At 45.7% G+C, this 22,445-nt stretch overlaps 2 protein-coding genes across 5 annotated transcripts in view; both read right to left on the bottom strand.

Annotated features, from left to right (window-relative positions):
- Nucleotides 1-2,888: 2,888 nt before the first annotated feature.
- Nucleotides 2,889-8,051, bottom strand: LOC135257360 (probable G-protein coupled receptor 139). Its single transcript, XM_064339999.1, has 3 exons — nucleotides 7,404-8,051; nucleotides 5,555-5,677; nucleotides 2,889-5,073 (listed from the first exon to the last, which is right to left on the bottom strand). Exons 2-3 carry the CDS (start codon nucleotides 5,625-5,627, stop codon nucleotides 4,019-4,021), a joined length of 1,128 nt encoding a protein of 375 aa, XP_064196069.1. The 5' UTR covers nucleotides 5,628-5,677; nucleotides 7,404-8,051; the 3' UTR covers nucleotides 2,889-4,018.
- Nucleotides 8,052-9,306: 1,255 nt separating this feature from the next.
- Nucleotides 9,307-22,445, bottom strand: part of fynb (FYN proto-oncogene, Src family tyrosine kinase b) — a 53,891-nt gene continuing 40,752 nt past the window's right edge. For 2 of the 4 annotated variants that reach the window (XM_064339996.1, XM_064339995.1), the window contains 8 exons: nucleotides 21,627-21,776; nucleotides 18,388-18,552; nucleotides 17,833-17,988; nucleotides 16,065-16,244; nucleotides 13,799-13,875; nucleotides 13,143-13,296; nucleotides 12,123-12,254; nucleotides 9,307-11,210 (listed from right to left, as the gene is read on the bottom strand). In XM_064339996.1, coding sequence (XP_064196066.1) covers nucleotides 11,002-11,210; nucleotides 12,123-12,254; nucleotides 13,143-13,296; nucleotides 13,799-13,875; nucleotides 16,065-16,244; nucleotides 17,833-17,988; nucleotides 18,388-18,552; nucleotides 21,627-21,776 — 1,223 coding nt within the window. In that variant the 3' untranslated portion in view covers nucleotides 9,307-11,001. The remainder of the gene's footprint in view (nucleotides 11,211-12,122; nucleotides 12,255-13,142; nucleotides 13,297-13,798; nucleotides 13,876-16,064; nucleotides 16,245-17,832; nucleotides 17,989-18,387; nucleotides 18,553-21,626; nucleotides 21,777-22,445) is intronic. The other 2 variants (XM_064339998.1, XM_064339997.1) reach the window with 2 other exon arrangements.

Here is a 22,445-nt window from a genome sequence, read left to right as displayed (position 1 = left end):
TACATCTACATTTAGCATTCACCATGTTTTTTAAACTTAATAAATAAATCCCAAATTAAAGAAAGATCTGTAATTGGCATGTATTGGACCTGGATCAGTATTCGAGAACAAACCAGATGTTTGCTGGAAATCTGGACCACTCTACATTAATCAAAAGATAAACACTGCCCACTTGTGGCTATAGGTGGTTTTGCAAGTCTGATAGCATTGCTAATGCAGAACATGTAGAGGTAAAATGCAATGCATTTTAATGTGTGAGATTGTGGGGAAAAAAATGAATAATGCATAACAATGAGGTGTCTAGCTTTGTACATTGTATGGTATTTATGACATTTTTCTGCTGTAACGCATATTAGTAATTCCAATCGTGTTAGTCGACAACCACAGCGATATCAACACACACTGAAATACCGTAACATTTAATATATAATATAACAAAGGCGTATGATAATTCTTACAACGTACAATGCTTTATGAATAATGATTTTTTTTTTTAATTCAAAGGATTAAATCCACGATGAATTAAACCCACTGAAACTACCCGAGAAGTGTTCCTGCCTCACTGACACAAGTAATCCTCCTGAAAGCAAATGAGCGTCAGGTACTGTAAAAGTATTAGAGAGACCTTATGATTTAGTACCTACTCTTAGGATTTGCCCAGGTGCTCTGATACTTATTTTCAAACTAAAAAATAAAACTTTGTGTTTTTGATCAGCAGAACCATCGTCCCACTGAATGTTCTTAACGGGTTGCTCCCTTCGTTCCTGCCTGCCATTTTGAATTCTATGTTCTAATCCACTGAGTGTCTGTGTCTGCTGAACTCACACACCTGTGTTGCATTTAGCAATATTGAAGGAGCAAATAAGGACCGTGTTGAGGAATATTTCCACCGCATAACTAAAGGCTGTACTCACAGTCAACAGGGCTCGTTCGAATAAAGGTTTCTGAGTTGATGGATATGCATACCTGACTAACCCCTTCAAGTTCACTTGGTGGCTTTTGTACCTTATAATGAACCAGTCCTTATGCTCCCTAAATAAATTCATAGCAATGCACTTTGTCCCTCCCTTTATGGGCTATTGGTTGTGTAGTTTTCATGGTTCTATGGCAATGGTTTCTCATCTCTGACATGGCAGTTTTTGCAGGGGCTTGAAAACTGAACCAGATGCTGGTCTCACTACTAGTCCCAAGACCACAAGCTGTTCTCATGTCACAAGACCACAGCTGAAGGTCACAGGGGCTCCCCGCCGGTTTATGATTCCTGATCTCTCACTCAGCCAATTAGACGCGGGTCTTTATTACAACTGACATAAATGCTACTCTTGCAGTTCAGCTGGAACCCTATGAATTTTAAGGTCGCAAGGTCAAAGGTCAAAGGTCGAGCGGCTCCTGCCGAGTCTTCAGTTTCCTTTTTAAACTCGGCTCGCTTTTGCGTGGCTTTTGAGGAAAGCCTGGAATTTTACCCTTCCTGTCCCATCGGGACGCTGAGGGTTTTCAGGTTACAAGTTCAAAGGTCGACGCCAGCGATGCATGTTTCAATTACAGATTTCATACTGAGCATTTACCACTCTCAGTCAGGTAATTCCCATACCTTTCTATTATGCATTATGTGACCTTATTTGCACAAAAGATAACCACATGTTTGGTCACCATTTCAACACTAGTATAGGTTGTAATGAATAAATTATTTTTTCTTTAATTGTTTATTTATGCAATGTTCTTCTGTTCATAGTCCTAATATACATCCTTTACTTTTATACAAGTGGTTGTCAAGCCAGCCACCAAGACTTTGATAATAATGCCAAATCCTTCAAATCTTTGTGTATAATCCCTGTCTTTCAGGTAATATATCTTATTAATCTTCTCTATAAAACTGGCCCTAAACCCTTTGGATATTGTTTTGTGCGAGTGCTGTGTGTTGCCTGGCTCAGGGCGGTCGGGGCATAATTCGATCGGTTGCTTGATAGTTGTTGTGGGCGGAGGGGTCTTCTCTGTGAACTGTGACTGGCAGGTGAACACAGGACACTTCCTCTTTGGATGCCCACCCCAAGGCCTTACAGGAGAACGCACACAGTGTAGGTCAGGTGAGATCACAGGGGAGGGTTTGTAGCTTTGTAGTTTTGCTCCAGGAGCTGCAGTGACGCATCTAAATCGCCCTGAGCCTGAGGAATGATGGATACAAAATAACACTGACACACCACAAGGGGGCACAAATCTGAAATAATAATAACGATAATACATTTTAAAGTATTGTTATCATTTGTGGGTGGTTGTATCTAAAACATCTATTGTTGATTATGTGTGGTATGTGTAACTGATTTATTGATGGTGTGTGTTGAGAATCTGTATAAATTGTTTGAATCTTCACAGCTATGTGTCCATGTTCTCCATATGTCATCTAAATACCTAAAATAATTAATGGGTAGTTTGGGGCATTTTTCAGTAATGGTCTCCTCCCTATGCACCATGTAAATGTGGCATAGACCGGTGCAAATATTTTGCCCATAGCCATACTGCTGATTTATAAAAAGAAATTCTGTTGAATTCAAAGTCGTTCTTAGTGATGCTGATTTCTAGAAGTTTCTGGAGACTTGCGGTCTGGGCACTTCTCCATCCAGACACTGACCGGCCAAACTGTGTTCGTGAGGAAGAAATAAATACTGATTTGCCTTCTAATTGTAAATTAAAGTTAAGTGCTGATAGAATTAAGGACTAGGCTTTCTTATTGCGACACCTTTCCTTCTGCAATTGGAATCCTTTTGTGTACCGCACCTTTGTGTACGCAGATTCTTGCTGATAACGTCTCAGGAAGGAGTGTTTAAAGACATTCTGATGTTGGCTGGATTTGGAGTTCATTTGTCTTGGATAAGCAACAACACCATAATATGTGTCTGTACATACATAGTCACCATTTATTTTATGAAATTAAATTTCAATACACAATTCAGGTTGCCAATGCCACTGTATGAGAAGGACAAATAAACTCTTAATTTAACACAGTTGATTCAGCCTCTCTTACATTTACCAGTCATTAGCCAAGAAATGCCTGTTTGATTAAAATTTTAAACCATTTGTCTAAACTCTTTTGGTGGGCTGATGAGTGCTATAAACGAGTACCTGCTAAGAAAGGTAATGTGCATATAACACATACAATATTGTACAATATAGGCCTAAGTCTTGTTTGCTGTTGCACACAAATATAACTGTTCCTTCTCTGAGCTGCCTTGGCTGGGTAGCCCTCATCTCTCTTAAGTGAAGGTCTTTGAGCCATCAACTGTATTGCCTTCTCTGTGAAGGTTGTCAGCTGCGGCCACTAGACTGAATATTTACTTCCCAGGGGCCAGGAGAAAGCTGTGGAATATCAAGGGACTGCGAAGTTGGTGCTACTGCTGTGACTGCTTACCTTGACATCCATCATACCTGTTCCCAGTGGAGGCAAAAAGCGTTTGGGCTCTTCAAAACACCACACCTCAGCACCTGGAAGATTTAGCTTCTGTATATTGTTCCAGATGGATGACGTCATTGCTATATCTCATCAACAGGAGTGCTTGTGTCAGGGTCACTGCAGAGTCAGAAAGGGTATTTTCTCAGTATTTAACAAAGGCAAAGTGTCAGTGCCCACACTTGCCGGCTAATTTTACAGGCAATTATATAGTCTATTGTGCTCCCAGTAACAGGCAAAATTAGGAATTCATGCTTCGGCTAGGTACACAAATCAGAGGCCACCATTTTAAACTTTAGTGTTGAAGGTTAAAGGTCTGCCATAAATGACCTTCCAAAGATGAAACACAACATGCAGTTAAAATTCTCATCTTGGCTTTCACTAATTTATCCACACACATATAAATTTCATACATTTGGCAATACAATTTATCTGAAAGTCCGACACAAGACACAAGTAACAAATAACAATTGCAGAGAAGTAAAAGAGAATGTGACTTCACAATGTTTATGACATCTCAAAGCGAACTTCACATTTCGTTGTGATTTCTTGGTACGGATGACCAGTCAGATTATTTCAGGCATCCCTTTGCAGTGCATCTTGGGTATCGTAGTGGGAGGCGCGGGTTTGCTTGACTTTGGTGAGTACGATGCCTCCGGCGTCCGCGGGCGGCTCAGCCTTGTGGTCCACCACGGAGAAGACCTTCATGGTGGTCTGCGTGAGGAGGGAGCCCAGGGCCCGGGCCCTCGTCCTGCACGTCAGCAGGCAGACCAGCTCCTGCCGGAACCTCCTGCTCACCATGCAGTAGAGCAGGAAGTTGGTGGTGGAGTTGAGGTTCTGCAGCATGTTGGCCACGTCGCTGATGACGTTGATGGGGATGGCGTAGTCGTTCCGGTTGAAGGCGTCGTCGTTGTGCTTGGTGCGGAGAATGCAGTAGGTGACGAAGCGCGGGAGGCTGAGGACCACGAAGGTGACGGACACCGTGCCCAGGAGCAGGATGGTCCGCCGCACCATGCCCTTGGTGGTCACGCCCCTCATGGTCCGCCGCTCCTCCTTGGTGAAGAGCCTGCTCACTCTGGTCAGGTGGTAGGCGATCAGGGAGTTGAAGATGATGATGAGGACGATGGGGATCCCCCCGGAGAGGAAGGTGGTGACCCACACCATGACCGTGGCGTAGGCGCCGTCCCGGTACCGGCACCGGGGCTGGGTGACGTTCTGGCCCCCCGGCAGGGTCACGTTGGTGGGCGTGACGGCGTTGATCCAGGCCAAGGGGACGGAGGCCAGGTGGGAGACCAGGACGATGGTGACGCAGGTGAGCACCGTGACCCGGGCCTGGGTGAAGTGTTGCTTGGCGACAGTGATGCTCAGGACCAGGTAGCGCTCGATGGTGAACACCACCACGATCCAGGAGGAGCTGTAGAGGGAGCCGTACTGCAGGAAGCCCAGGATGCCGCACCAGGGGTGGGAGTGCCAGAAGGGCTGCACCTGCAGGAACGTCAGGGTCAGATCCAGGAGGATCACCCAGATCAGGTAGAAGGTGTCCACGATAGCCAGGAAGCTCAGGTAGATGATGGCCGTCTCAGACATCCCGCACTTGCGAAAGCAGATCATGTAGAATGTGAAGAGGTTGGCTGTGGAAACAAAAAGCAGCTAAATTATTCAGTAAATAATCTGCAGTTATTTGCCCTTATCAGTAGTGACGTACATGGCCAGTATTTTCACAGAATCCATGTAGATCTGCCTGGTTATTTAGTAGAGGCAGAGACTCCAGGGGTTCTCAAGTCCAGGCTTGATACGGTGCTAGGTACTTGTAGCTTGTAGGTAAATGGCAATTGTAGACTGGTCGAATGTCCTGTTCTTATCATTATGTGTTCTTATTGCTCTTATGCATGAATCTATTTCCTGATAAAAAGACAAAACAGCAATGCAGCACCAATTTCACTTTCTGGCAAAAATACATTCCTGTATTCCATACTCTCATTGATGAAATCTAACAAAACCATAAACACTCTCAGGCTTGCTTCAGTCACTCCAAGTTGTTATGAAATATGAAAATGGCCAGTGTAGCTACCATAATAATGAAGACAGAAAATGCAAAGAAGGGTGACAAACCTGGAATACCCATTATGCACAACAGGGGGTAGTACACCTTCTGAATTGCGATAAAGATGCTGGTCCCATCCATTTCTCTCTCATCGCCCTCTCAACGCCTAGTAACAACAGCCGTGCTAATGCCTGCAATAAAACCATTACCAGACTAAATGTGATGCGATTACAGATATGAGAGGTGAAGGGAAAAGAAGTATTATGAGTACAATAAACAAATGAGCAAGCAGTGTTATATCATTCAAGTATCGATTATCTCCTGTGACACAACATGGAAAACAGCTGCTACACACAACCTTTTAGCACCTTGTCATTCTGGAAGCCCTCTAGCCTCTCAACTTACTACAGCACTGGATAAACAGAACTCGGATTCAAATCTGAATCAGTATCCTTCATTCATGCTGAAACTATCCTATTTCTTCTCCTTCACAGTCACAAGCAAACACTTTCAGAATTAGCTGCCACAAAGTTAAGCATTTAATATGTAGCAACTTAATAAGTTGATCACATTTTAACAGTAGCACAACAGGGCTTGATTTACAGTGATCTTGACAAAAGGGACAGTTACTGTCCACCTGTCTGTATTTCAGGTGCCATTCTGCACAACAACCAGACTCAGATGGGGCAGATTTGCAAATATTAACTGAAAGACATCATGTCTTTCAGCGTCGTGGTTAGTTAGCATGGCCATTATTATTCTCCTCACACGTATCAATTACTGAAAAAGACGTATTTTCTCAGACACCATGAAGTGTTCAGCATGTTCGGCGTGTTCGCCATGTTCCTGTGAACAGACAGAGAAAGTGGAGAAAGGTGAGCCGAGGGGAAAGCGCTTTGAGTACATTTTGAGCGGGGTTGGATTCAGGGGAAAGAACCTCTAAAAAATAAAATAAAATAAAAAAAAGAGAAAGAGAAGCAGCGATGAGGACGATCTGTAACAGATCTGCTGATGCACGACTGTCTGGAGGTGTAGCTGGGGAGAATATTTTGCAGTTTACAGTCTGGGGGGGGAGGGGGAGGGAGGGGGGGAGGCGACGCCGTAATGGAAAATGAAATATACGGACTCTCGGGGGCTAACGGCCGTTTTCTCAGAACGAGAGCACGAGCGTAGAAAAACTCAGCCAGGCCGGCAACGTAACCATACAAGCGTCACGGCAACGTCTCAATGACGTCCGTACGATTCCATCGAGTTCGCGAGCGTGGATTATACCACTGTTGCCTGTCGCCTGGACCCTTAAAGAATGTACATTTCTTGGATTTACCAAGCAGACCTAGCCTTCTACACCTTTTCTAGGAATTAAGTAGATGTGACGTCGTCATTCAAATCAGATTAAAAAACACAGAAAAAAAATGCGACAACAATGACCTTGGAACACAGGAGAAAGTCGCAATACAAAGTGATCAACTTTAGATGGTTGTAGAAATAGGCCTACCGGTGCCATAATGAGCATCTCCACTCTCCCTGCTGTTTAAAGGCATACAGAAAATAAAAATGGAAGTAAAAAATAAATTATCTGAAAATACAGTATCTGTATGGTATATCTGCAAGTGTTCCTCCAGAAAAAGAACCATTCTATCATGTCATCACTGCAGATGATGGGAGTTACCTTCCTTTGGGAAAATATATTTAATAATATAATCGATTGTCAAATTATACACGAGGCCAACAGTCTGCATTATGAATTATGGATTTTTCACCAAATAGCATCAACAATCACTCACATCACGACATGAAACAAAAAAAACCAATATCAAGAAAACCCTCTGTGCTTGCTTAGTGAATTACTGGGTTTGAGACGAAATTAAATTAAAGCGGACAACTTTAGTCACTGTGATAAGCATCGGAGGTACTTACAATTTAGGATCATGGTGGTAGACAGTGCCACTGGTGGAAAGGTGAACGCTGTCCCCCCTGATGGACGGTTACGAGCAGTCAGAGGCCAGGAGACCGTCTGTGACTCATTTACACTCCCCCTCTAAGATGTAGGCTCATCCATGCGAAGGGGGGCGTGGCCAAACGATCATATAGATGGCAGGTAGATGGTACACCGCAGGAAAGAACAGGAGATAGACTTTATCAGCCGTGTACACATCATTGATCGGTGCGATCTGTCTCTGTGGTAGAATATTTACCAGATCAGGCCAGCCTGAAGATGCAAAACACTGGTAAGTCTCGATATAATGGCCAGGTTAGAGTTAGCTAAAAAGGTACTTTAAAAAAAAACTGTAGAGTGGTGGAACAAAGCCTTATGAATGAGATCAGATGAGTATAAACCTGCACAATGTTGGAAAGAGAAAAATGTGGAGATAGAAAGGAACTACTAATGATCCAAAGGCCTAAATCTAACTGAACATGTGTTTCACTTTCAGAAAAAAGACTGTAGACAAAAAACCCCAGAAACAAACAGGAACTGAAGATGGCTGCAAGTACAAGCCTGGTGATGTCAAATGCAAAGAATTTGCAAGCAAGTACTAAATATGACAATTTCAGATTATGCCAATTTGTCCAGTTACTTTTCCCCCCTAAAATGCGAGGATCATCCCGATATGGATGTAAATACTCTCAAATTAAAGTGGACAATCTAAAACCATATACTCACTCATTGTTTTATTTCAAATCCATCGCACTAGAGCAGAGCCAAAACAAAAGAAAATTGTGACTGTTCCAATACTTTTGCATTTAACATTTGTGATGAGTATATACAACAAATATTTTTGGTTTGGAAGATTTCTGTCAATGCAATATTTATAGGGTGATGCGTGTGAAAATAGATTGCTGAATGAAGAGGCACATGTTGAGAACCATGTACGAGACTCCCTCTTGTGGCCTACAGAGGTCATAACATTCAGACACAGGACAATACAATCTCTCCCGCCAAAAAATAAAAAATAATAAAAATAAAAAACAAAGCAATAACAATTATAGTTTGTCATATATTTTTGGAACAAAGGTGATGACAAGAACACGATTCGACTTTGCAAGTTGAGTTACAGTGAGCAAATAATGGTTACAGTCCTTCAAATTTTTTCTGGACTCAACAAAACGGATATACTGTAATTACAGGAAAATGCAGTTCCTATGCCAAAGTGGCAGGGCACAAATGTACCCTTACCATTTTTCTGTCTGACTCCAAAGACACGGGATTCCCTTTTCACACAAATCATATCAGCGTGCTAGCACCCCCAATAGGCCGCTGTGGGTAATACATCAGCACTCTTAATGTTCAACAAGAGAAAGAGCAGGTAGTTGGCTATGGAGAGCGGTCTGGCTGGGTCTACCTCAAAAACACCATTGGGGCTGGTGGTGACCAAACGGTAAATGTTACACATGCCAGCTTCTGGCTCACAAGAGGATAGAAATATATGTGAATGACACAGTGGTCTAACCACAATTGGTTAAATAAAACAGGCGGTTTGTGATGCTGGGTGATGCGTGCATGTCACTACTAATGAGGTTTAATGTGTGTATCCTCTGAAAAGATGCATAGCATTTTTGGATGTGATCTTTCTGTGGGTTTCATCTGATGTCACAATACTGTAGGCTGCTTCTCACCAGCTGACATGGCGTGATGTCATTCATACTGATGCGGCTAAAACAGAGCCGGGCTGTTGTGAAATCTGATTTTGAGAAATATGACTCACTCAGACAGTTCTGCTGTTCCTCCTAAAACAGATTATTCATTCCTCATTCATAACATTGACCACTTCCTGACGGAAGAAAGACAGCCATTTGTCAGAACAAAGAAGAGAATATAGGAAAGAGGGCAAAATGTTTGCATGTTTTTTTTTATTTCATTTATGGAAAATTACTGAATTAACAAAAAAAGGTGAAGGTAAAAAATGAAAAAGGAAGAACCGAAAGCTATAAAGGTTACTGACATTTCCAAAACATAATGTAGAACTGGAAAAAACGGGCAGTTCAAAGAGCCTCATTTGTTCTTGGTCCAAATTGGCAAGACCAGCATTAATCAGAGCCTGCGAAATACCCATTTAAGGAACCAACCAAGTCTTCAACAGAAAAAAGTCTATTGAATCAGGTTAAATATACACATATACTTATGAAACATAACTTAAGACTTAATATTCGTGGTCAGTTCGACAAAAAAATGGGAAAAAGGAAACTAAAGAAGGAAGTGGTCTGCCGATGTCCTTTCTGGAGGCGCAGGGGCTGCAGGCCCAGATGGAGACAGGGTTACAGAGGTGCACACGGAAGAGGACGCACTGCCACCCCTCCCAAACGCATAAACGTTTCTCTCAACGCCGCTACGCTTCACACAAAGCAGACAAAAGAACGCGACACCCAGCGGAATGGCTATAAACATTACTGCGTACAATTAAGGTAAAATTAAGATCGCTCAGCGGAAACCGTAAATCTTTCTTCTTAAATAAACTGCATGTCATCATTTCAGTATACACTACATTATCTGTGGTAGAAAGACATAGTTTTCCAGTATTCCAGTTATAAGGGTGACAGTGCCACCATACGGCAGTACTGCTAGGTTTTTTTTTCTCCCCCGTTTTTGTTTAAACCTTGCGAGAGATATGTTTAGAAGTATCATTCTTACACATTTTGCCGTAATTACAAAGTGTAACATATATTATTTGTAAAATAACTTTGTTACAGCATTAGCCTAACATCTATGCTTTCGATGAGGGGAACGGCTATTTTACACGGCTAAACCGAAAAGGATAAAATAAAACCATCCAAGTAAAAGGCAGTGCAAAATCATGAGGACATTGTCATGCTGAAGCACCTGTGTGTCAGATATAGTAAATTAAAAAAAATAATTAATACAATGTAGAGGTAAGCTTTTTTAAGGAAAGCTGAAAGACTTTTCTCTTTACATATTAGGAGCATTATGGAAAAAGGCAAAATAATGAATGGCAAGACAAAATTAATCCAGTTTCTGTAAGTAAAATAAAATAAAAATAATTAAAAAATTCCTAACATTGCAATGAGGATTGGCAAATGTCCAAGACTGCAGATCTCATGAATATCACATTTTTTTGTGATAATGATTACCATTGTCATTATAATACCTGTCATGGACAATCAAATTCAAAATCAAAAAGACGACAACAAATAAGTGGAAAAAAAAACATAAGACAAAATAAACAAAGGATAAGTACACAAGCAATTAATATTTACAATGAATACAGGCATTTCATCATTGCATCATCACAAACTCCTTATGACACCCGATGCCCCGCCCCCTTCCCTCCCTCCCTCCCTCCCTCCCTCCCTTCAACCTACAAAGATGGAATATCAGAACCCGCAAACGCCTCCGGACTACAAAGTCTGTTCAGTCCGCTCCTCCCCCCCCTGGGCCAGAGTACTTGTGTGTGTAGGGGAGCGGAGGGGGAGGGGGCGGTGGTACGGACAGATTTCGGAAGCTGTACATACTGGACGGGCGGGCGGGCGGCCGAGGCGCCCGGTCCGCGGCGGCGGTGCTTTACAGGTTGTCCCCGGGCTGGTACTGCGGCTCTGTGGCGGTGAAGTAGTCCTCCAGGAAGGCCTGCAGGTACTCGAAGGTGGGCCGCTCCTCGGGGTCCTTCTTCCAGCACTGCACCATGAGCTCGTGCAGGGAGCTGGGGCAGTCCTGAGGGCAGGGCATCCGGTAGCCCCGCTCCACCTGCTCCAGCACCTCCCGGTTGTTCATCCCTGAGAGACGTGGGCACCGACCCGGACACGCATGGAGGCACGCACACGTACACGCAAACGGATGCACCCAAACAAACACACGTACGGACATGGAAATGCACACGCAATAGATGTGCACATGCATGAACGCAAGCACAAACACATAGACACGCATGATGGCACATGCACACAGGCACGCACACAAAGAGAAAGAGAAAGTAACAAGGAAGAAAGAAAAAGCATAGGTTGAGTGGTACGGCAAAAGATCTTACACAGTTTCACAGAACAAAAACTATATGTTTCAGGTGACACAGAGGTCATGATACATGGTGAGAAAGCAGAAACATCTCAGCTTCTAGAAATCTCTCATAGGGGCTGTTTTTGGTAGTTAGACTACTGTCTGCTGAAAGAGTACTCGTATTTATACTGAACTTTACAAAACAAAGACCTCAGCATCAACAAGCATCTGCAACAGTCACGAGAAATGTACAATCAGACACATCTGCCAGGATGATGTCACAAATCCCCTCAGCCCCAACTCCCTTCTCTCTCCCTCTCTCTCTGGCACACCAGCCAAGTGCTCTCCATCTGGATAAACACGTGTTTCCCTCCTAGAGAGTCCACGCTGACATCAGCGCGCCCGAGTCCGCGGCTATCGCTTCCCATTCGTCATTAGCGTGAGCGCGGCTCTCCTGAAGGCAAGGCCTGGATTACGCGACTTAAACCTCAAAGCCGGTCTATTCAAAACAGAGGTTTACTCATCCGGGATGGACATCGCTAACGGCTAGCGGCGACGGCCATATGCTACGCCATACGCCGAACGCGTCACATGACAGCACATCACCAACAACATGTCCCAAAGTGCTCACGGCGCTTTCCTTCCTGGTTTACCCGGTTTAGGACTCGCTGGGGATTACCCATAAACCTCCTCACCTGGATACGGTACCCGTCCCTTGGTCACCAGCTCCGTGAGCAGGATGCCGAACGACCACACGTCCGATTTGATGGTGAACTTGCCGTACAGCGCCGCCTCTGGGGCCGTCCACTTGATGGGGAACTTAGCGCCTGAGCCGCAACAGGGAGGGGGAGGAAAAATTAGGTCTCTGTCACTTTTTTATATACTGGACCTGCTGGATCGCCATGTGTGCTGGCACTGGTATATTACAGAGGGTACTGGTCCTACAGAATCACTGCATCTGTATGGTCTGGTAGAGTTGATACCTTTGTGAAAGCGTGAGACCTGCTCAGATGCTGAAGATGCCAAATTCATTCTTTATTTTCTGCCTTCTTAGACACCCAGTAAAGATTACAATCAAAGCAATTAACAAAAATCCATTAGTTGTTCTACCAATTAATTCTGTCCTTGAGCAGTTAAACATATAATTAAGCTTCGTAAACAGAGATTTCTCTCATGCATTTACTACTGCAATACATATAATAAATACATTACCTTTATCTTTTTAGAAAACACACTCCTGACCTCAACTGAACTCACAGCAGGTAACTGTCAAGTGCAGTCAAAATCAAACATAGATCAGTTTGAAGCCAAACCCGACTAACAGAATCCAGATGTGAATAAATCCGATGAATAGAGGAGTTCTCCAGGTCCAGGCCTGATGAATGGAACACATCAGGTCCAGGACTGATGGAGACTGTTTCCCTGTAGCTTGGGTGTACCTATGCGGTAGGCCACTCTGACATTGTGCAGAAACAATAAATAAGAGCCCGGCCCAGGCCTGATTGCTCTACCGCGTGTTTGGGGTGAGGGAGGGAAATGTTCTCAGCGTTTGGGGCCGCGTACAGCCCCCGTGATGCGGCCTCTGGACCGTCTCCTTCGATGAGCTCAGGCGGCTGGCTCGGGGAACCGGCGGTCGCGCGGGGAGGGGTGGGGCGGCCGTACGGATGAGGGAGCGACCTTGAGGGACGGATTCGCGAAACGAAACGACGCGCTACCTTGCCGAGCCGTGTACTCGTTGTCCTCGATCAGCCGGGCCAGGCCGAAGTCGGCGATCTTGCACACCAGGTTGTCGCCCACCAGGATGTTGGCGGAGCGCAGGTCCCGGTGGATGTAGTTCATCCTCTCGATGTATGCCATGCCCGCCGCGACCTGGGCACAGAGACGCCGGTCTGAAAACCCGCTGTTTGCTCTTGAATTGCTAATGCGCTATCCCTAATGGGGCCTTCCCGCGGTCCCAGATGACAGCCAGCCAGCGCAGGATCCCAAAGTGTGTCGCGCTTACCTTTACATTTACATTACATTACAGGCATTTAGCAGAATTTAGACCAACTTTTTATAGCATTTTTACAGCTTTTTTTTTTTTAACCCATTAATGCCAAGATTTTTCCCAGAGATTTCTTACATAAGCATCTATAGTCATCCAAAAAATATTCACAGATGGAAAAAGAGTGGTAGAGACTTAGGCAACTTTAGTTGCCCGCGAGCTTAAATGGGTTATTAATTGCTTTTTTCACATAGCATTTACATTGCATCCATTTATACAGCTGGATATATGCCGAAGCAGTTCAAGTACCTTTCTTAAGGGTACAATGGCAGTGCCCTATCTGGGTATCGAACCTGTGACCTTAGCCGTTACACTACAGTGCCTTACCTGCGCCGCCATGTCCACCAGGTTGGGCAGCTTCAGCCCTCGGCCCTCTCCGTCCTTCAGGAAGTCCAGCAAGCTTCCTGCAAAGGCGGGGGTGGGGGGGGCCGCGCAGAGAGCAACACCGCAAATAAATACAACATCAGCCCTCTCTCGCAAAACCTCCCATTAGCGCCGCGCTTCCCTTTGAAGCCAGATCAGAGCCCGAACCTCAACGCCGGGTTTCCAGCTCGCGCAGAGCCCCATAATACATATCAAACGCAAAAGCAGCCCCTCGTTCCTCCTCTTCGCGAGCGCGCGCACGCATTAATAGTTAAAGAGCGGAGCGGCGTTTCATGTGGATCCTCCGCAGTGGCGGTTTCCTGGAAGGCTTCCACCGGAGTTATGTATGGGGCCTAATTACGATGTCGCTGAGCGCGCTCGCCGCGGAGCGAAGCGGACGCTAAAGCTGCAGCGCGGCGGCGCGCCGGGGGAGGTGCTCGGCGAACAAAGAGCCCCGTCTTTTTTCTCGGAAGGGGAGGAGTTCGGGGGAGCACCGAGCGGCAGCTGGATGGCGTTCAGGTCCGCGTTTCTATGCCGCTGAACATGAACAACATCGCTGGGCCACGAGGTTTACAACTTTGCCCTGATGTCAAACCAAGCCACATTCGCCTTTTATCATTACCTCAATAACATGCACGTTCATTTCCTGGTTGGTGCAGGAGTGCAGATAATGTGTTCTATTTTCTTGTTAATTAGCACAAGCAGAGTCCAAGAGACCAACACAACTTCATTAATGGCCATTAATTAATATCAGGGCTGCTTTGGTAATACCCTTATGCTGACTGAAGTTTTATTAACCTCAATTCAATCCATTTAAAACACAGTGTGGGATTTAATCAAAACCTTTGCCCTTCAACCGCTTATGTAATAGTAAGTAACTGACTGACTGATGGGCCTATGCAGACCTTGTTAAAGGTCTTTAAAACATCAACTCAATAGCCAGGACTGGCAAGTCTTGGAAACTAATCACCGTTCTTCTACAGTACAGTATGAACCAGGGCAGAAAAGGCCAGCCCGTTTGTTTCCTGACCCTGTACATCAGGGCTGCCCAACCCTGTTCTTACAGATCCACTGTCCTGTAGAGTTTCACTCTAACCCTAATTTAGTATGCCTGATTCTACTAAACAGCATCTCTCTAGCTGCTATTTAGTAGTCTCTAGCTGTTGAGTGAAATGTGCTATGTTGGGGTTGGAATGAAAACTTACAGGATGGTAGATCTCCAGGAACAGGGTAAGGCAGCCCTGGTCTAAATTAGACACCCCACAAGGCAGCGAATAAACCCAACAAAAACTTAAATATAAGGAAAACACATATTATTTAACCTATTCACTTAGCAACCATACAAATGTATACAATGACAATTGTGGCAAAGTCCAAATAACTGGGAGACTTTTTTTGAAATGTTCAACTTAAAGCTTCTATAATTTAAAGGTCTTCATGGTTGCCTTTGTATCCAAGTGCCTATATTTAAGCCTTGCAAATGTAGCATTGCAAACTTATTTTAGGCACAGTGCATGGTTACTTCCAGTAAATGTTGAAATGTTGCCAGTGCTCGTTCTACTGCAGTGTTTATCCATGTGGGAACTCTAATGGTGCACAAGTCACACCCTCTTGCTCTCCGATAGGTTCAGTGGTTTTTGGCTGTTTTTCAACATTCAACCAAGATTCTAAATGTAGAAACATGTCAGACTGCTCTGGACTACGTCCATTCCTGACCCAATTACATGGCAACCCAGGCAGATTTTCTTGGCTGACTGTCATGTAGCCTATATTTGGGTCTGTCTCTACTGGACTGGACTTGATTTCAGTCACTCCACTATGACAGTCTGTGTTCTCCATGCTTATATACGCTGACTGTTCCAATGCCCTCGGTCACTTCAGTACGCATATCCGCCTAGCCTGCCACTACTTCTCTTCACTCAATTAGCTGAGCTGTGCAGGTATTTTGCTGGCTGATCGCAGGTATTTGAATGACCAGAGGGGTCACTGTTGCGCTGTTGTGAGGTGGGTCATACCCGGCTGATTGAATCCCTCCCTTCTATCTCCACTTTTTGGGTTTCTTGGCTACAGCTTCCTAGCATGGTCAGGATTTGATGCAGGCCGTGTGATGCATCGCTAGCCACCCAGAGACCATCACATCTTTTACATACACACATTTCCTCTATGCACATGACCGATGACTCGGTTACCCCCGCGTGTAGCGGTTGGGTGGCGGCGGGTGACCTCTGACCTTTTCCCATGTACTCGGTGACGATGTAGATGGGCTCCTCGGACACCACGGCGTACAGCTGCACCAGCTTGTCGTGCCGGAGCTTCTTCATGATCTGGGCCTCCTCCAGGAAGGACTCGGGCGACATGGTGCCCGGCTTCAGGGTCTTCACCGCCACCTTGGTGGTGCCGTTCCACGTTCCTGCCAACGGCCAGCGGGCACAGGTGAGCGCCACGCGCGAGCACATGCACACGCGCACGCACACACAAATCCAAATACGTTACGACAAACAAGTCACAGCCCAGTGCAAGAATAGCCTCCAATTTCCTGATTTTCCATTGGTTTCCAAAGGAAAAATCAAACCTCATTGGACCAATTTAGTCTAATGTACAGCTTATAATAAACTGATGGTTGCTAAACAAGGGGGCGCCATCTTGCAGTGGAAAAACAACCAAACATGCTAACTGGAGGAGAGGAGGTGGGGGTTGAGCTTGCTTGCCTTTATTTGTTGTATGCCAACGCTTTTCCAATATACGCAAGTGTGACTTTAATATCAGTCAGGAGGCCAGATGAAGATCTGACACGATTAAGGCTGCACAGAACACCGGTGTCAGAGTGGATAATCCATTGTAGGATGATTACTAAAAGCAATAGGCACCCTAATGCTTTTATCTGAACCTCGGCCAGCTGTGACTGCACGGGGAGAGATGACACATTTTCATTGCACGGCCAGCTGCTAATAAAACAAGAAACTCTTGGCTCAACTTTTTCCCCGTACTGATGTAGATTAAAAAAATAACAACAAACGACAAGCAAAGGCAAGCAAGCTCTCTGCCTGGATTCAATCAAAATTTGCCCTTAAACTTCGATTTCCAAGCAAATGAAAGCCCTTTTCTTTTCACAAGCACAGTTTGGCAAATTCGCTTTCTGATTGCCCAAAACTACATTTGGGAAGAAAAACAAAGAAATATGTAATTATCATTAAGACAATCTTAAGGACAAATGTTGCTTAAATCCAAGTCTGGTTCCCCGATGCCCATATTTTTCAAAAATGTCCACACATGCATTTGTTGTTCTGGGTTCAGACGTTTGAGTTGGGGGTGGGGCACAGTAATGCCCAATATTGAGTCCATATGGATCAGCAACGCGACTATATTGTTCTGTAATGTATTGGAATTTCTGGAGAAGCACAGGCTCTACGATGTAATGGAACTGCACGCTGCTGCAGATGCTGTCAGCGCCGTTGGCAGGGGAACCATCAGGCAAACGCATGCTATTCGCTGCCTGCTGCACTGCACTGAGGCCACACCCCTGGACTTAAGTCACAAGCATTACAACAGTGAATAATTCCACCCCACCACTGGACACATGGGAAAGTGTAACAGCAGTAGGATTATAAAATCACATCATAATAGTTTTACCATCGTCTTACAGAGAACAGGAGAAAGGAAAGTGGGAGCTGGTAGTCATTTTTATAAATAGGAATTTTATACGAATAAAAAGGAAAAGGATGAAAGGAAGGTCTGAAGGTCTGAGTTGGAAGACTTTGGTGTATCCTAGAAAAAAATCAATAACCCACATTTTCTTTTTCAACACAGTACTATTCTTTCTACTTTTCCATGTCACTAAACTGGTGTAGCACATCTCAGGATTCAGCCTGTTGTTCCACAAACAAAACTGGACCTTTCAAAAATCAAAATGCCAATTGACCATTTGTGGGTTGTTGAAGTTTTCCCAGATACCCCTCAGTTAAAAAAAAAAAGAATGAACTGAACTTTTTTTGCCTTACCAGACCACACCTCAGCAAAACATCCTGCCCCCAGCTTTACTTCGAACACAAGGGAGTCTCGGGAAACCTCCCAGGCATCGTGACCCAGGCCCACAGTTTCGGGCGAGATGTTCACACACACTTGTGTTAAATTAAAGCACAAACCGTCCCCACTCTCTACAGGGAGGGAAGGCAAGGCAACAGAGGGTTAACTACCAAGGAGGGGAACATGCAAAGAGGGAGATGGAGGAGCATCGTCTGAGGCTGGAGTGGGCGGTTTCCACGGTAATCACCTGATGACCTTTCTCTCCGTTTCTCTTTGGTGGGAATGCAGGCTCTCCCAGTTATCATTTCCAAGGCTATACATTAATGTGTTTTTAGCACCTCTCTTCTAAAAGGCTTTCGATACTACATTTCCCAGTGTGCAGCTGGTGATGTCATTTCTATGCTGTGAGGTCACAAAGGAGGGAGAAAGGCCCAGAGTGGATTACGCTGGTCACGTGACCCTGCCCATTCAGACCACGTCCCTCCATGCTTCCTCTGGTTGGTACGTTACTGTGGTAATTCTTCCCGTACCCATCCAGACCTCCCCAAACTGCCCGTTCCCCAGACGCTTGATGAGCTGCAGTGACTCCCGCGGGATCTCCCACACGTCTTTGGTTTTGACGGACAGGTCGGCCAGGCGGGGCATCCCTTTGTGGCAGGGCACCACCAAGCGACAGCACAACCCCGCTGCCCGCTCTGCACACAAGCACAGGAAGCACACACGGACAGAGTGAGAGATAAAGAGAGGGACAGGGATACTGAGGGAGGGAGAGAGAGAAAAGAGTTACAGAGGGAGAGAGAGAGAGAGAAGGACAGGGATGCAGAGGGAGGGAGAAAGAAAGAAGGAAGAGGGAGGACAGAGAAGAGGGGAAGAGAAAAGAGTTACAGAGGGAGGAGAGGGAGAGCACAGGATACAGAGGGGGAAGAGAAAAGAGTAACAGAGGGAGAGAGAGAGAGAGAGAAGCACAGGGATACAGAGGGAGGGAGAAAGGGAAAAGAGTTACAGAGGGAGGGAGAGGGAGAAGCACAGAAATACAGAGGGAGGGAGAAAGAGAGAAGAGTGACAGAGAAGGAGGGAGAGGGAGAGAGATGAAAGGAAAGATGCAGAAGGGGGGCAGAGAGAAGTTGAGAGATATAGGGGAAGGAGAGGGAGGCAGAGAGAGAGACATAAGAGATGATTGGCAAGATGCCAAAAGGGAGTGGTAGAGAAGTAGAGAGATAGGAAGAGGGAGAGAAAGGTCGAGAGAGAGAAAGAAAGAGGGTGGTAAAGAGAAGAAATGGGAGAAAGATAAAGAGAGGATGAAGGTGAGGAGGGTACAGACAGGGAAAGGAAGAGAAATAGGAACAGAGAGAGGGAAAGAGAGATAAAGAGGGAGAGGGAGGTAGAGAGGGAAAGAGAAAGAGAGAGAGGGAAAAAGAGAGAGAGGAAAGAGAGGGAAAGGGAGAGAAACTGCACTCTGTCCAGCAAAGCCCCACACAGCAAGCCTTGTTCACAGCTGCAGCACGTTAAAGCTGCTTTCTGACCACGCCGACTACAGGCTGTACACAGCTCTGTGATTTCATCCCCGCTGGTTACAAACGGATTTAACAACGCTCTTAAATCACATTCGACTGCAGGTGCTCTGCCAGGTAGCAGGGTCTTAATCTGGAAGAGGGAGGTTAATCTGTACTCGTAATCTCAGCGGAAACAAAGCCGCTCACAAGCCGATGCCATGTTTTGTGCTGAACATTTATGAGATTCAGCGTTACAGTTTGCGTCGGGCGTATGGACAGGCCAACGTAAACAAACACAGGGGCTAAATTTTCTCTTACGACACCGGTGACTTAAAGCCTTGGCCTAACACTGACTGCGGCAGGGTAGTATGGGGAAAAAAAAAGTGTCATGTTAATGCCCAACATCTTCTCTTTATGGTCCACTGTGTATTGCAATTAATGTCACATTAGAACAGATGTAGGCATAAAACTTCTACAAGCGCATAAATGGCTATGTGAGTTGGAGAATAAAGACAACGCGATAAATCTATTTTATTCGGGTCAGGACAATGCCGTAACAACTGGAACATCCATTTTAACTGCGGCAAATACTCCATACCGTGACCCACATGTCAAATGTTCCTTTCCCAGTAATCACAACTGAATCTAGCGCCTTTGCATCGAAACGGGCCCCAAAATGTATCCCTTCCCCCTCTTGTCAAGCACCTGTTTTGGGAGTGCTGGTTAACTGGCACGCCGCGGTTGGCGTCGCCCTCTGGGTTTTTCCCCTGGCGTTTACCCGAACCGTGCGTTAGCTGGGGCAGCCCCCCCCCCAGCGTGACGGGGACGGGGGGCTGTTTGCTGGGGGCAGTAAAACCCCTGAGATAAGGCCGGCTCTCTCTCTCTCTCTCTACCTCCGCAATTAGACCCATCTGCGCGCGGGGGGCGGGGGGCGGGGGAGCGGACGCGGGCGTCGATGCTGCACTCTGCGCCTCGCCTTCTGCAATAAAAACCTGTCGATAAGGCGGATCAGAGACGCTAAGTGGGCTGCGTGGACGCGGCAAGAAAAAATCGGCGGCACGGTTCCAGTTATCGCCGTCTGTGAGCTACGTGCTGTAACCCCCCCCTCCCCGCCACCCCCATCCCCGTCCCCCCCAGGTCTGAACAGGAATATCGACAGGGGCTCTGGGGAAATGCTGCGGGTTCTACAGCAGTGAGGTCACACTTCCAGGTCGCGATGGAAAGCCTGACGCACGGCAAGGAGGGAAATTTGTATGCGTTATAAGCTCTGTAGACGCAACAATGCAAAACGCTGCATACAGTGAGAAGCCGCAGAATGCATGGGCAGAGTCCGGAGAGAGAGAGAGAGAGAGAGAGAGAGAGATAAAGCAGCTCTTGTGGAACGGCTGAGGAACGAGCGAACCCGCAGAGCCACGGGCGTTCGAGGAAACGCGATAGCGGCGTTGCGCAGCGCGTCAGCGGCGGCTGATAAGAGAGAGAACGCGCTTTACGACGCGCTGCGGAAACAAATCCGCGGCGTTCGTTTTCAAAGCGTTTAACCGTCGATACGTCAATATGCCAACTGGAGCATGCAGCAGAACACGCCATTTGCTGTCAGAGAGAGAGCGAGAGAGCGAGCGCTGTCTAATGTTCCAGACACGTGATCCCAAATGCGGTTTGCTGACATATTATAGCGATGGCCAGCACCTTCTGCTGGTTTCTGGTCTATACAGAACGGACAAGGGTAAGAATGAAGGAATATCGTTAGCAAACAATTCCATGTTTACACATTTTGCACATGACATTTACGGGAAATAACTAGCAGTGGCTTGGGTCTTCTGTTTCTTCAGCTTTACCACTCAAACCATGCCCTGTGGCACAAGACTGGTTACCATCTTTCTACTCTGTGTCTGGGCACTGAACTGCACTGAAACATATTTGCCAAGTTTCTGGTGTTAATTTGGCTAGACTTGAGCCATTTGAAAATGTCCACGTAGACTCCTGCAATATTATTTGCCCAGCAGAATGTGCTTTTGTATCTGACTCACAGACAGACAAAATGGTGACCAGGGAAACTGCTTTGGCTTCAAAACCACATTAAAATAACAAGGCCTAAATAGCCTTATATGTCCAAATGTAAACCAGTACAGGAAATTGCACTGTATCCTTAAAGTAATAGAATTTTCTTATTTTGCTCATGACGTCATTATTATATAGTGTCATACAGGAGGAATGGCAGCGGAGTGTGTTCAAGTTCTGTGCTGAACAGGGTCACCGTGGCCCCGCCTGAGTCTCACCTGAGTAATGCTGTACCAGCTGCTGCAGCGTGTCGAACTGGGCCCGGGTGGTTATGTAATACCCCCCGCTGTCCAGCTTGCGGATCTTGTAATGCTTGACGTGCTCTCCCTTCACGTCGTCCCAGTCCCGTATGGATAAGGAAAAGGCACCTGGAACAGAGGGGAGGAGCACGAGCAGTGCGAGGAGGAGGAGGAGGAAGAGGGGCAGCCATCTTAGATACATGTTGGGTACAGTGTGCATAGTTACTAAGCCAGTTACAGGAAACAGTGATGCAGTAATGTCTACATTCCACCCGAATGTCTGCCACTCCATACAAGAGCATCCATAGCCATTTCCCCCTAGGAGCAATATAACCCCATTTGTTTGAAATTTTATATGAAACGCAGGTCGATGAGGATATGTGATCAATGATGTCCACTTTAATGCACACTTTTGGAACATTTCTCCATCCAGCAGTTCTGAGCCTCAAATGTCTATGACATAAATTTGAAAAGACATTAGAGCAATAACGTAAGGATCAGTAGATAACTCTAGATGAATCCTGAGACATTTGACTGTACACCCGATTTGACAGGGGATGCTCACAGATGGACACACACACGCATGCTCATGTTCACACACATGCACACATACACGCATGTATGCACACGCACGCACACACACACAGCTGTTCTTCAAATACATTCAGGTCTTGTGTGGCAGCTCATTTCCGGGGAAAAGGAATCAATTTAGCCATTTTCTTTCTTTGCGGACATTTTGAACCACCATAATCTTACCATCACAACCAATGGATCTGATACAAGAACTATATATTCTTT

The sequence above is a fragment of the Anguilla rostrata genome, chromosome 6, assembly GCF_018555375.3.
Source record: "Anguilla rostrata isolate EN2019 chromosome 6, ASM1855537v3, whole genome shotgun sequence".
Classification (NCBI taxonomy): domain Eukaryota; kingdom Metazoa; phylum Chordata; class Actinopteri; order Anguilliformes; family Anguillidae; genus Anguilla; species Anguilla rostrata.
This window is presented reverse-complemented; position numbering and strand designations above follow the sequence as displayed.

Bases quoted from the DNA above. Each gene is read 5' to 3' on its own strand.
- LOC135257360 (XM_064339999.1), bottom strand. From the start codon at position 5,627: ATGGATGGGACCAGCATCTTTATCGCAATTCAGAAGGTGTACTACCCC. The intron at 5,074-5,554 runs GTTTGTCACCCT...TTGTTTCCACAG, and splicing joins GTGCATAATGGGTATTCCAG to CCAACCTCTTCACATTCTAC.